We start from the raw sequence: 13,006 nt of genomic DNA on the forward strand, positions 1-13,006 counted from the left end.
TAATAATCTTCAACTTAATTCTGAAACTCACAGGCAGCCAGTGCAGAGATCGTAAAACTGGTGTAATGTGTGCTGCTCTCCGTCTGGTCTAGGTCAGTACCCATGCTGCAGCATTCTGCAGGTTCTGCGGTTGACCAATGGCTTCCTTGGTACACCAGACAGGAGAAATGTTTTTAGTGAAGTGACCATGTAATGAATGTTCAGCTCGCACTGACGCAATAATGTGCTTTCAGATGTCTTGAGGTTGGTAGTATTTTTCCCCGTCATCTTGTAGGTGCTAACACTGTCTTCTCCCATGGAAACATTGCATTAGGTCTTGTTTGAATCGACATAAGTAAAGTGACTCCAAACATTGACCCTTTTTCAACCGGGAGCTTATACCATCGGGAGAGTAGCCATGGCGTGTGCCTTATTTGCATCAATGAATTGTTGCCGCCAGATTGGAGAACGGTTGCTGGGCAGAGAGGTGACTCATGAATGACCTGGGCATGGTATTTCTTTTCTACCGCATTGCGATAAGAAAGCCTTACAATTCTGCTTATGTCATGCATGCTTTTGATTGGACCAAACAAAGGACACTGAAAAGCTCTCCAAAAACTCTTGTACAGTCCACTTACTAGTCAGATTTTAGTCACAGACATACTTTAGTCTTGTCTCATTTTCCTCAAGCAAAGTGAAAAATAATTTTTGTTAATAATTTTTTTCTGGGTCTCTTTAGTCTGTTTTATCGTCTTGTCAATTACCACTGATAAATAGGTGTTTGACAAATATATCTGTCACTATTTCTGTTGACAAAATGTAACTCTGGACCAGCCCTTCTTGGGTTAGTCTAACTCTTCTTTCTCCGTCCATCAGTCTGGTACCCAGCCGTTCAACAGAGCAATGTTGTTTAACGTGGGTTTCCTGGAAGCCATGAAGGATCTGGACTGGGACTGTCTGGTGTTCCACGATGTTGACCACATCCCAGAGAACGACCGTAACTACTACGGCTGTGGTCAGATGCCTCGCCACTTCGCAGCCAAACTGGACAAGTACATGTACCTGTAAGTCACGGCTTAAATCAGTCCGGAATTGGCGGAAAATAGCAAAATGCTGTTTTCCAGCTAATTTCCTACATTTCTATATATTTCTCAATGTAGCTTAGAGAATTTTTTTTTTTTGTCATGGTTAGTTTGTGTTCATATGCTAAGAAAAAATACAAAAAATGGGACCTCTGGACATGTACCCTGCATGCACCATCAGTAATCCACAATTCTATCATAAAAAAAATATATAGGTCAATCATTTTTTTCTACATATTTAGTCATTTAAGTTTACACTTAAAGCGTTTTTACAATCCCGAAAACATATTTCAAAAAATTCGAATTATTTTTTGGTCTTGTGGCAACAATTAGCAGTGGCGGTGCGCTGCTGCTAAATGAATACAAGGGAAACACTGTGGTCCTGGACTAAGGCTTAATTTATGAACAGATTTTACAGTCTGGTTATGACTCTCTTCTAAATTTGCAGACTGCATGGTAAATTGTCTGAAAACATAATTGTGGGTCTGTGTGTTGTATCACAGCCAAACTTGTTCTTTGTTACCTGTTTGCTTTCCAGTGATACTGACTGGTAAGGTCTCTCCTTTTTTTCTTTTTCCTTTCTGTCGTTTTGTTCAAAACTCAGTCTTTCCCCAGGCAAAGCTAGGCTATGTTGTTGTCTGTGTCTGTCCTCTGTCCGTGTTGAATGTGTGTTGCGCGTGTTACAGGTGTGTGTCCTGTGTGTTGTGTGTAACGCTGTGTGTTGTCCACAGACTACCATATAGTGAGTTCTTTGGGGGCGTGAGTGGACTCACAGTGGAACAGTTCCGGAAGATTAATGGCTTTCCCAATGCGTTCTGGGGCTGGGGAGGAGAGGACGATGACCTCTGGAACAGGTCAGTTTGTGTGCGCCTGTTTGTGTTTGAGAGAGACAAATCTGTTATCTGATTGGGTAACTTAATGAACGGCTTTGTTTGTCCCTCTCTCTCATAGAGTACATTATGCTGGTCTGAACATCACAAGGCCGGAGGGAGAAATGGGTAAATACAAGTCCATCCCACACCACCACCGGGGAGAGGTGCAGTTCCTGGGCAGGTCAGTACATGCATGCTAGCAGTTCATAGCAGGTGCTGTAACCATGTCAAAGAATGTTTACCTAACTTTACCTCAAACATCACATTAGCTTAGCTCTGTCAATACAGCGTTGCTCCAAGAAGTCCTCGTTATATGTGGTATTCATGAAAATACACTACTTGACCAACAGTATGTGGACACCTTGCAGGGGTGGGAACTCCAGTTCTCAGGGGCCTGATTGGTGTCAGACTTTTTCTCCATCCCTAGCAAACAGCTGATTTAATCAAAGTGCATTCTAAACTGAAGATCATGATTAGGTGATTATTGGAGTTGGGGCTAGGGCAAAACTGTGACCCCAATCAGGCTCCCGAGGACTGAAATTGCCCACCCCTAGTTGAAAATCTCATTCCAAAATCATGGGCTTTAATATGGAGTTGGTCCCCCCCCCTTTGCTGCTATAACAGCCTCCACTCTTCTGGGAAGGCTTTCCGCTAGATGTTGTAACATTGCTGCCGGGACTTTCTTCCATTCAGCCACGAGCATTAGTGAGGTCGAGAAAGACTATTTTTACGCACTTCAGTACTCGGCGGTCCCGTTCTGTGAGCTTGAGGGCCTACCACTTCGTGGCTGAGCCGTTGTTGCTCCTAGACGTTTCCACTGTACAATAACAGCACTTACAGTTGACCGGGGAAGTTCTAGCAGGGCAGAAATTCGACGAACTAACTTGTTGGAAAGGTGGCATCCAATGACGGTGCCGTGTTGACAGTCACTGAGCTCTTGAGTAAGACCATTCTACTGCAAATGTTTGTCTATGGAGCTTGCATGGCTGTGTGCTCAATTTTATACTCTTGTGAGCAACGGGTGTGGCTGAAATAGCCAAATCCACAAATTTGAAGGGGTGTCCACATACTTTTGTATATATAGTGTACCTAAAACAGTCCCTTGCTTTAAAAATCTCAAGGTAGTGAACGCTGTTAATCCTACTACTTGAGTGCAGCTGTTCCTCATCTCTATCTCCCTTTGTGGACAGGAGTAAGTAACTTCATTTCTGTTTTATTTCAGTACCTTCAACTTTTCACTATATCCAGCCATCTGCACTTTCTCATGTTTTACTTCACATTTTATGTACTTAACCTCTTGCGTATATCCTACCACTGGGGGCGCCACAGCGCATTTTGGAAAAAATTTGTTCCCATTTTCAACGGCCTACTAATCAAACTCAGAAGCCAGGACATGCATATACTTATTTTATATGGATAGAAAACACCCTAAAGTTTTTAAAACTATTTGAATGGTGTCCGTGAGTATAACAGAACTCGTATGGCAGTCAAAACCCCGAGACCGATTGAACCAGGAAGTGGGATTCTGAATTGTGGACTCGACTTCACAGCCTTCCCTGTAATTCACAACGTGAAAAAATGATAATTGAGCACTTTCCAGTGCTTCCACTAGATGTCCCCAGTCATTACAAAGTGTTTTGAAGCTTCTGCTGTCAACTCAGTGAAGGAGACGATGTGGCAATTGGTCACAGTAGGAGGGCCATCAGCATTGTGACGTCGTGTCTGCCCCCACCTTTGGAAACGTTTTGAAACACAATGAAATCGTCCCACTCGAATCTGATTGGCTCTCTTGTTGAAACAGGCCCTGAAGATTAATGTTATACAACGTTTGACATGTTTGAACGAACCTACAGGAGGAAAAAAGTCATTTTTCGTTAGCCAAGTCCCGCGCCCGTATCAACATTTGGATACAGCCTTCTGACGCGCTAACAACAGCAAGCTAATGGAACATAAAGGATGGACTTTTTCGACCGAAAATACATTTGTCGTGGACCTGGGATGCCTGGAAGTGCTTTCTGATGAAGACAACTAAAGGTGAGGGATTATTGGCAATATTATACAAGATCAGATGTGATGTGCGATTGTTCCAAGATGGCGACGAGCTAGGCTTTCTAGCTAATTTTCTGAGTATCGCATCCCCTTTTATCTCAAAGTGTGATTACCCTGTAAAGTTAATTTAAAATCTGTTATGACGGGTGTTTTCAAGAGATATTCATCTATAAATCTTAGATTGACAATATAAAAAAAAAATATCGTTTTCGAATAGTAATTTATAAAATTGTAGCACTGTTTCCCGGGACGCATTTTATGGGAAAATAGTTAGTCAACGTCAGGTGCCGATGTAAAATGCTGTTTTTATATAGACATATGACCTTTATTGAACAAAAGAATGCATGCTGTGTGTAACATGATGTCCTAGGTGTGTCATCTGATGAAGTTTGTAAAAGGTTAGTGCTGCATTTAGCTGTTTTTTGGTTATATGTGATGCATGTGCTTGGTCGGAAAATTCATATGATGCTACTTTTACCACGTACTCCTCTAACATAATCTAATATTGTGCTTTTCCTGTAAAACCTTTTTGAAATCGGACAACGAGGGTCGATTCAAGAGAGGTGTATCTATAAAACGATATGAGACAGTCCTATATTTGAAAAAAAATATATATTGCATTTCGTTATGCTAATGTCACTAGGAGTTTTTCGCTGGAAAATGATCCCGCTAACAGGATGAGAGTCTCAAGAGGTTAAAGCAGTGGACTATATAGGGAATTGAATGTCATTTGGGACGTATCCCAGGTACTGGAATATCATGTTTTTATTTTTCAAAATGATTTTTGTTTGTTTATTTCAACACAATTCTGTGCTCACTAGCCTTGGTGCAACCACAGAGCTATGATTGATAGAATAAGAGTTGCTTACCTTCCAGACCTAGTGTCAGTGGTTTGTGGTACTGTATGTGCATGTGTGTGTTTTCTGTGCCTGCATTGAGTTAACTCCCCATTCGTTGGCCAACTCCCTTTCGCCGTGTTGACAGTCGTCAGTCCTTTTTTTAACATAAGTCAACCAGGTCTCATCCGAATTACAGTCCTCATCGTAACTCTGCACTAGAGGGCTATGTTCAGATGCAGGGAGGGACAGAGGAGGAGAGGGTGAATAATAGTTTCTCTCTTTGGGTAAGGGTTTTCCTTCTGCAACTAGAGCACAAGTTCCTCCAGACAGTGTAAGCTGATTCATTAGTGTCAAAGCTAACTAAAGGATCCTCCTGGTTTCATTATGCAAATGCTAACTATGGATCTCCCTAATGTCATTAGCATTAATGCTAACTAAGGATCCCTGTGGTGGTGTGTATAATTTGGATTCATTACTGTCAATGCTAACCGCTAACTAGGCTAATCCCCTTTCATCTCCTCTCGCTGTGACTCCAGGTATAAATGCCAACTGCTATCTTATCCTCCTCTCCCTGTGACTGCACCTGAAATGACACCCTATTTCCTACACAGTGACATACTTTTGATCAGGGCCCCTAGGGAATAAATATTTATATGTAGGTAATAGGGTGGCATTTTGAGCTGTGACTGCTGGTATGAATGCTAACGGCTAGCTAATCCTCCTTCCCCTTCCTTTCCTCTCTCTGCAGGTACAAGCTGCTGAGGTATTCCAAAGAGAGGCAGCACCTGGATGGCCTGAACAACCTCAACTACACCCCTGAGATCTCCCTGAGCTCCCTGTATAAGAACATCACCGTGGACCTGCACCCTGATCTGGCCCCCATAGCAGACTACTGAACTCTAACTCCCACCTGACCCCTTAAACCCTTCACACTCCCTCAAGCATCAAACTGTACCCCAAAGAGGGGCTAGGGGTGGGGGTCGGAGGCACACCATGTAACGCTGCCAAGAAACCTTACTCAAAAAAAACACGAAAGAGGAAGGGGCATATAGGGTCTGTTTAATCGAACAATTGATTGTGTATGTTTCTGTGATGATTGTGAAGTGTGTGTGTGTGTGTGTGTGTGTGTGTGTGTGTGTGTGTGTGTGCTTGCAAGGATGTGTGTATCTGACATTTTGTGTCCGTGTGTCACTGCATGTCAGTGTGTTCATGCTGGCTTTAGCTACTAAGCTACTTCACATCAACACTTCATAATACAGCATTAGTTTTTTTTCTCCACATCTGATGTTTACTGCAACGCCTTAAAGTGTCAGGCTCAGCCGCAGAACCACAGCTCTCTGGCTGCCTCCCAAATGGTACCCTGTTCCCTATAGGGCTGGAATTGCCAAGGACCCCACAATATGATATTGTCACGATACTTGGGTGCCGATAGGTATTGCTATTCGATACTGCAATTTCTTTTCTTTTTTATTGCCATTTGATATTCCAAATATATTGCTCACTATATGCTGAGTGTACAAAACATTAGGACCACCTTCCTAATATTGAGTTGCACCCCCTTTTTTGCCATCCGAAAAGCCTCAATTCGTTGGAGCATGGACTCTACAAGGTGTCGAAAGCGTTCCACAGGGATGCCGGCCCATGTTGACTACAATGCTGCCCACAGTTGTGTCAAGTTGGCTGGATGTTTTTTAGATGATGGACCATTCTTGATACACAGGGGTAACTGTTGAGAGTGAAAAACCCAGCAGCGTTGCAGTGACATACTCAAACCGGTGCGCCTGGCACCCACTACCATACCCTGTTCAAAGGCACTTAAATCTTTTGTCTTGCCCATTCACCCTCTGAATGGCCCGCACAATATCTGTCTTAAGATCGAAAATATCCTCCTTTAATGTCTCCTCCCTTCATCTACACCGATTTTTGGAGTGGATTTAACAAGTGAAATCATTAAGGGATCATAGCTTTCACCTGGTCATTCTGTTATGGAAAGAGCTGGTGTTCCTAATGATTTGTACACTCAGTCTATGTCTGCTGCAGAGAGACGAGAGAGGCATGAGAAGACGAGTTTTGATCAGTCAGGGAAATAAGTGCTAAAAACATTTTGGATCACTATTTAAAAAGATGGAGAACAAGCTATGGTATTTTTCATCCAGTAGGTTTGGCGTAGGTACAGCTGACTAGCACTAGTTACAGTTACGAGAGGTGGGAAAAAAGTTCTATTTTTTTTCCTTTTACAAATCGATTCGTAGAATCAGGTATTGATATTGTCCAAAAATAATACTGCTATATGTAACTCGATTTAGTTCCCCCCCCCCCCCCCCCCCATCACAAATTCCCTATATACTGTAGTGCACTACTTTTGACCAGGGCCATTCGGGCTCTGGTCAAAAGTAGGGCACTATATAGGGAATAGGGTGCCATTTGGGACTCTGACTTTATCTCACTGCACCGCTCAGCACAGCTTTAACTTCTAACGTCTCAGTATCACCTTACGAGCCAACAGACATTTTTGTCTTCATGTTATATAATTTTTTTACACATCGTTCGTTTTTTAAAGATGAAACATGTATTCAAACATATTCCTTAAAGAGGACGAAATAGGAGAGGAGCTAAGCGAAGGTGACTTATGTGTTTATTGTGGTGTACATTTTCTGATATGATCTATTTTCTTAGTATTTATTTTTTCCTTTTTTAACGGATGTTTTAGATCACTCGATCCTACTTCTCTGTCTGTCACATGAGCAGCGTTTTGCTGTTTCTTTGCTGCACTGCCGACACGCATGATGCACAGAACACGTGTTAATACTGGCCACTTAAAAGCTTGAGCACAGAACACGTATGTACATATTTGGCCTTTTTAAACGCTCAGAGCCTGTTAGTAGTTATTCTAGTGGATTTGAATTTTGTTTTGGCAGCTACCTTCTTCCTGAGGACTTAAAGGACTTAACAGAGTGAGTGGTTCTTCAATTTCACTGGGAAGATGTAACAATAGATGGACATTTGGCTTTAAAAAAATGAAAAAATCTCTTAGGTTGACTATCTTTTGCATGCCTTGATTTATTTTGTTACTAGATCTTTTTTTAAGCATAATTTATTTGATAATTTCAAGATGTTTACTTTTTCAGTTTTGCCTTTTAGTGTTTGTTTTTTTCCTCTCTTGAGGCACACAGTGTGAAAATAGACTATCTGAAGTTATGGAGTGTGTTCCTGTACAGAAACACAGATGGAGGCCAGAGTTCAAAGGACTGTAGTAGCTCTGGTCCAGGGTGTTATGTGTAGTTTGCTGATGCTGAGCATTCAACAGCAAGCCACACGTAATGCCCTGGACCAGAGCTAAGGACTGTTGCTGCTAAGTGGTAAGCTGAGCTGTCATTCTATCTTCCTCTGGTGTGTGCAGTTTGCTATTATGGAGGAGTGTATACAGTGCGAATAGCGTGTTTGGCACAGGATTATGTTTCGGATGTGTCTGTGGCTCATGTGCGTCTCGTGTTAGGTAACTGGCCATGCGCATGAGCTTGTGGTTTGGGCTGGTGTGTGTGTGTGTGTGTGTGTGTGTGTGTGTGAACTGTGATGTGGTCCTAATATGCTTGTGAGGTATTTAGGGGCCAGAATGAAAGAACAGCAGCTAAAGCTAACAGTTAACCCTGTTCTTGAATGGCACAGACTGAAATTTGGGCCATGAATACTTTAGATTGTTAAAGTTTTGAGCACTGCAAAGATGAGCAAGGAAAAAATGTAGGCAGTTGATTTCTTTGTACTTATTAGCGTTTTTTCTCTTGTACATATATTTTGCCCATACAGTTCATATTTAAATTGTCTGGGTGTTTTGCTAGTGATGTTGAGTTGATTTATCAAATGTATGTCTCAAGTAGAACAGCTCTATTCAAACTACCCATGTTTTCTCCATCACAGTATTGCAGTACTGGGAACCTCCTGTCCTGTTCCAAACATGGGGTTTGTCCAAAATGGCGCCCTGTGTCCTATATGGTGCACTACTTTTGACTGGAGTCCTATGTGTCCTGGTCAAAGTAGTACACTATATAGGGAGTAGGGTAATTTGGAACGTAGCCTAGCTCACTCTGTCCCGTCACTCTTGTAGTGCTGTGGAGGAGCGGCCTGAAGATGTTTACAGTCATTTTCGCTCCAAAGCTAAAGTGGCTAACAAAGTGCCAGGCTAAAGTCTGTTTTGGTTAACAGACATTAGCTACGGTTACATAAGACGTCAATGGTGTATTTCTGACCAATCGGGTGAGGTGAGACGGAATCAAAGAAGACACAGTAGTGATAACACATTCTGTTGGAGGTGGTCAACTGTGCCAAAGTTCCACTTCTGATACCTACCCATCCTAATTCTTCCACCTGCCTCTTCTACACTTCTTATCTCTACTCGTCTTTCCTTCCTTCCCTTTTTAAATGAATTCTCCTCCCATGAGCTCCTCTATGGTGTCTCGGCATCCAGATAGACTAGTGTTGATAGTAGGCATCAGGGTGTAAGTGTTAAGAGCCATATATCTATGACATATATGACATATATACAACATACAGGTAACTACTAAAATAAAGGAAACACCAACATAGTGTCTTAATAGGGCGTAGGGCCGCCAGAACAGCTTCAATGCGCCTTGGCATAGATTTTAGAAGTGTCTGATAATGGGCAACTGGGCATTTTTATACATGACCCTAACATTGATGGGACGTTAATTGCTTAATTAACTCAGGAACCACACCTGCATGGAGGCATCTGCTTTCTATACTTTGTAGCCCTCATTTATTCGAGTGTTTATTTTATTTTGGAAGTTACCTATATATCTCTGTATATGTCTCTGGGCATTGGGTATAGCTCAGTGTTAGGGACTGGGTTGGGGGCTTCTCTTTTGCTATGCCTTTTGCTCAGTAACAGATTTTTGCATAAGAGGATAAACGCTGTCATTGTTTTTATATACATTGTAGAAGTTATGGGCAGCCTAGCTGTCCCCCCCACTTGAGGGCACCTTGAGTTACTGTAGCAGAGAGATGCACTCTTGAGTCAGTAGCTTCTTTTTCTGGATCCCATCATCTCACTCGCTGGAAGGGATCCGCTACTTTATATTCTCTCTTCCTGTCATAGTGTCTGACTTTCAATCTGTTCAGGGAACAGTGTGAAGAGTATTAAAGAGATGAAATAGAGAAAGCACCCGTCACTGAAGATTATCTAGCGTCAGTATTCTCGCTGTGTCCCAAATGGCACCCTATTCCCTATATAGTACACTACTGGCTCTGGTCATAAGTAGTACACTATATAGAGAATAGGGTGCCATTTGGGACTTAACGCAGAGTTGTACATATTGTTATTGCCTCTGAGAGGAGTAGGGGGTGAGGTATGGAAGGAAGGGTAGTTTAGGGGGCGGCTGGGCAGTGTGCTGGCTACACCCGGTCGCTAGTGGTTTGGTTTACAACCCCAGCCCAATTTGGGAGGGGGGCAAGGGACCCCCCCTACTCTCCCCTCCTACTGCCTCTGTTGGTTGTATGAATATCCAAAAATAGAAATACAATTTTTCTAATGAGTATATTCAACATTACATAATTTGTAATGTAGAGTATGACATTTTTGCAGTATTCATATTTGTGCCTTGAGTTATTTTTTTTTTATTCTTTTTTTTTTTTGTTCAAACTGTTCACTTTGGATTCTTGGTTGAAAGATACAGTAAAGGTTTGGATTGTTTTTAAACTGAAGTTAGTGTATTTGCTTTTGTATTTTCCAACTAGAATGGAGCTCTGGCACAAAGTTTCCATGACAACAGGCTGTGTAGGATTTCAAAAGGAATCCTACTCAAGTGTCTGTCTATTGTGTCTGTGTTGGTGTATCAATGATTGGCTATATCCAATTTTTCCTGCTGTCCAATCAGAGCCCTGTTCTACTTTGGCTGCTTGGACCATGACATGTACAATCCTCTTGGATCCTCAGCTCTCCGGTCTTCTCACTATACTCTGCTCTGTCTGAACAAAGAGTCATAGCTGGAGCCTGAGTGCAGACTCTTGCATTACTACCATCCACCAGGAAGTGGAGGATGACACAGAGGAAGTAGTGACTTTTGAATGGAAATCTATGGGAATGAAGTGTCAAATCTGGTATACAAATAATATATTTGCTCATTCAATGTCAGGCATATTCATTCGACTTTATGGGTTTGTACTTAGATTGTTCGGAAGATGCATTTATAGAAATATGAACTTTAAACACGTTGTCGATTTGGCCCCAAAAAACAAGCTTAATTCGATGTAGCGCCTACTAATGCTCCTCTTGCGTCTAGTTTAGCAATTTCATTTTGCTAGAGTTCCTCCCCCCCTCCGACAACGCAGACAACTTTCTACACGGTGAAGCCGAACGATTAGCCATCTTGTCAATCTTCCACAATCTTTGGTATAACAGCCAGTAAAAGACTATACACTAGAGTTGAACTGTTGGACTTTGTAAAGTTTTGTTTTTTTGTCAACAAAATATTAATAAAACACATTCATTGCCATGTTCTGGGAAACACCTCTGATACCTCACGTCTTTTCTTTGTATTTTCTCTGCATCTCTCGCCACTGCTTTCTATAGTGACTTTTTTTGTTGTCAGTCGGACGCTGAAAAAGTAATACATAGTCCTACACAAATGAAATGCATAGACATCTTACAGGCTAATACATGCGTATAACAAGTTACATTATACAGTACCTGTAGGCTTCAGGTATGTGCTACCCACAGATTCACCTTCCCTACAATGATCCACTTTTATCACTAGTAAACCTACACAGTAGTCTATAGAAGGGAGCTGAACTAAATCATTAACGTGCGTTCTCTTCCGACAGTTGGTCTCACTCCTACGAGACGCTCTTCCCTAACTGACCAGTGCAGACAGTTGTCCCACTTATGTAGTAATATGTGTGTGGCAGTGTTCGTTAAACAAAGGAAGGCTGTCAGTCGTTTACCTGCTCTTTATTTGTTAAGCTTGGTCAGGTGTGTGTGCGTTTATCACGACAGCTGTGGTAGTGTAAGAGAAGGGACTCCGCAACAGGGCCAGGGTGTAGTGACGATGTCCCTCCGCGTGGGCCTCGAACACCACCTGTACACACACACACGGCACATCAGTTTGTACTGCTTTTTTCACCTCACTCCCGCAGACCAACATTCAGGAAGGCAGATAACTTTTGGCCAACTAGGTCTGTGACCTCTTTTCACTGAGGACAAACAACATTTTAGAGTAGCAAAGAAAGCTATTGAATCAAAGCCAGTGTGCGGTCATACGCAATTCAGTCACTTTTCATGCGATTTATACATTTTATTTTCCCTCTACCCAACTAATTATTTTGTCTCTGATTTTTAGGTCCAAATGTTTACATGGTTTGTCTACTCCATGGTGAGTCATTTCTGTTGCTCTTTTCTGGTCTGGGGACAAGACTAGTGTAGTACTAAAGGTAATCTAGTCTCTAGCCACATTCCTCTATTACAAATGTCCACCTTTGCTTATTACACACTCCAGTGTTACTGATGTACAAGATTTGACAGAATTTCTCTGCACAAAATGTTCACACAACCATTCACACAACCTGTGTTAATAAGGAAACGGGGCACCATAGTAAAACAAAACCGGATATGGTTACAGAGCATTACATCATGCTACATAACCTACATTTGTGTACTAGGTCTTTGAGAGCACTGAGCGGGTTAGGGATTGTACTCACTTCGGCAGTCTTGTGGAAATGCGGGGTTCCCTGAGACTTCCAGTAGGCCTCAAGAGTCAAACTCAACACGGTACACCCCCGTCCAAATGATGTACTTGTCACGTCTGTCATTCTGAAGGACAGTGCGTGCTGTCACAGTTTGAAAACTTTTCTAGATTAGTAGAATACCGTTTAATAATGCAGTTGGTTGAAATATTTGTCCACATAGTAGAATGTACATTTTGTATTAGTAATGAACAACATTTCACATGTATACACCAAACAGTAGTGCATCCTCATACGTACCTACTAGCAACCTGTGCCCAGATCATTCCATTGGCGTCTCGTCGGGAGACACTCAGTGCCATGGAGCCTGCTGGTACACCCTTCACCGCATCCAAAATCTTAACCATCAACGGGCATTGAGCGTCTGACTCGCCGTGCCTGTCCTGGACCACAAACCACAGCCATTGATATAACTAAAATACCAATCCATGAA

General features: G+C 42.2%; 2 protein-coding genes across 4 annotated transcripts in view; one reads left to right on the plus strand and one right to left on the minus strand.

Annotated features, from left to right (window-relative positions):
• LOC115192303 (beta-1,4-galactosyltransferase 6) overlaps window positions 1-5,849 on the plus strand; it is a 40,092-nt gene extending 34,243 nt beyond the window's left edge. For all 3 annotated transcript variants that reach the window (XM_029750638.1, XM_029750639.1, XM_029750640.1), the window contains exons 6-9: window positions 856-1,043; window positions 1,793-1,915; window positions 2,013-2,114; window positions 5,570-5,849. In XM_029750638.1, the coding sequence (XP_029606498.1) occupies window positions 856-1,043; window positions 1,793-1,915; window positions 2,013-2,114; window positions 5,570-5,717 (561 nt within the window). In that variant the 3' untranslated portion in view covers window positions 5,718-5,849. The remainder of the gene's footprint in view (window positions 1-855; window positions 1,044-1,792; window positions 1,916-2,012; window positions 2,115-5,569) is intronic.
• A 5,810-nt stretch (window positions 5,850-11,659) lies between these two features.
• LOC115192304 (transthyretin-like) lies at window positions 11,660-12,954 on the minus strand. Its single transcript, XM_029750642.1, has 3 exons — window positions 12,814-12,954; window positions 12,529-12,640; window positions 11,660-11,909 (listed from the first exon to the last, which is right to left on the minus strand). Exons 1-3 carry the CDS (start codon window positions 12,918-12,920, stop codon window positions 11,790-11,792), a joined length of 339 nt encoding a protein of 112 aa, XP_029606502.1. The 5' UTR covers window positions 12,921-12,954; the 3' UTR covers window positions 11,660-11,789.
• Window positions 12,955-13,006: the final 52 nt, after the last annotated feature.

Source organism: Salmo trutta, chromosome 4 (assembly GCF_901001165.1).
Source record: "Salmo trutta chromosome 4, fSalTru1.1, whole genome shotgun sequence".
Taxonomy (NCBI): domain Eukaryota; kingdom Metazoa; phylum Chordata; class Actinopteri; order Salmoniformes; family Salmonidae; genus Salmo; species Salmo trutta.

Excerpts from the sequence above, each read along its gene's own strand:
- LOC115192304 (XM_029750642.1), bottom strand. The coding sequence starts at position 12,920 with ATGGTTAAGATTTTGGATGCGGTGAAGGGTGTACCAGCAGGCTCCATG. Across the intron at positions 12,641-12,813 it reads TGGGCACAGGTTGCTAGTAG|AATGACAGACGTGACAAGTA; the intron begins GTACGTATGAGG and ends ACTGTCCTTCAG. Across the intron at positions 11,910-12,528 it reads ATTTCCACAAGACTGCCGAA|GTGGTGTTCGAGGCCCACGC; the intron begins GTGAGTACAATC and ends GTGTGTGTACAG.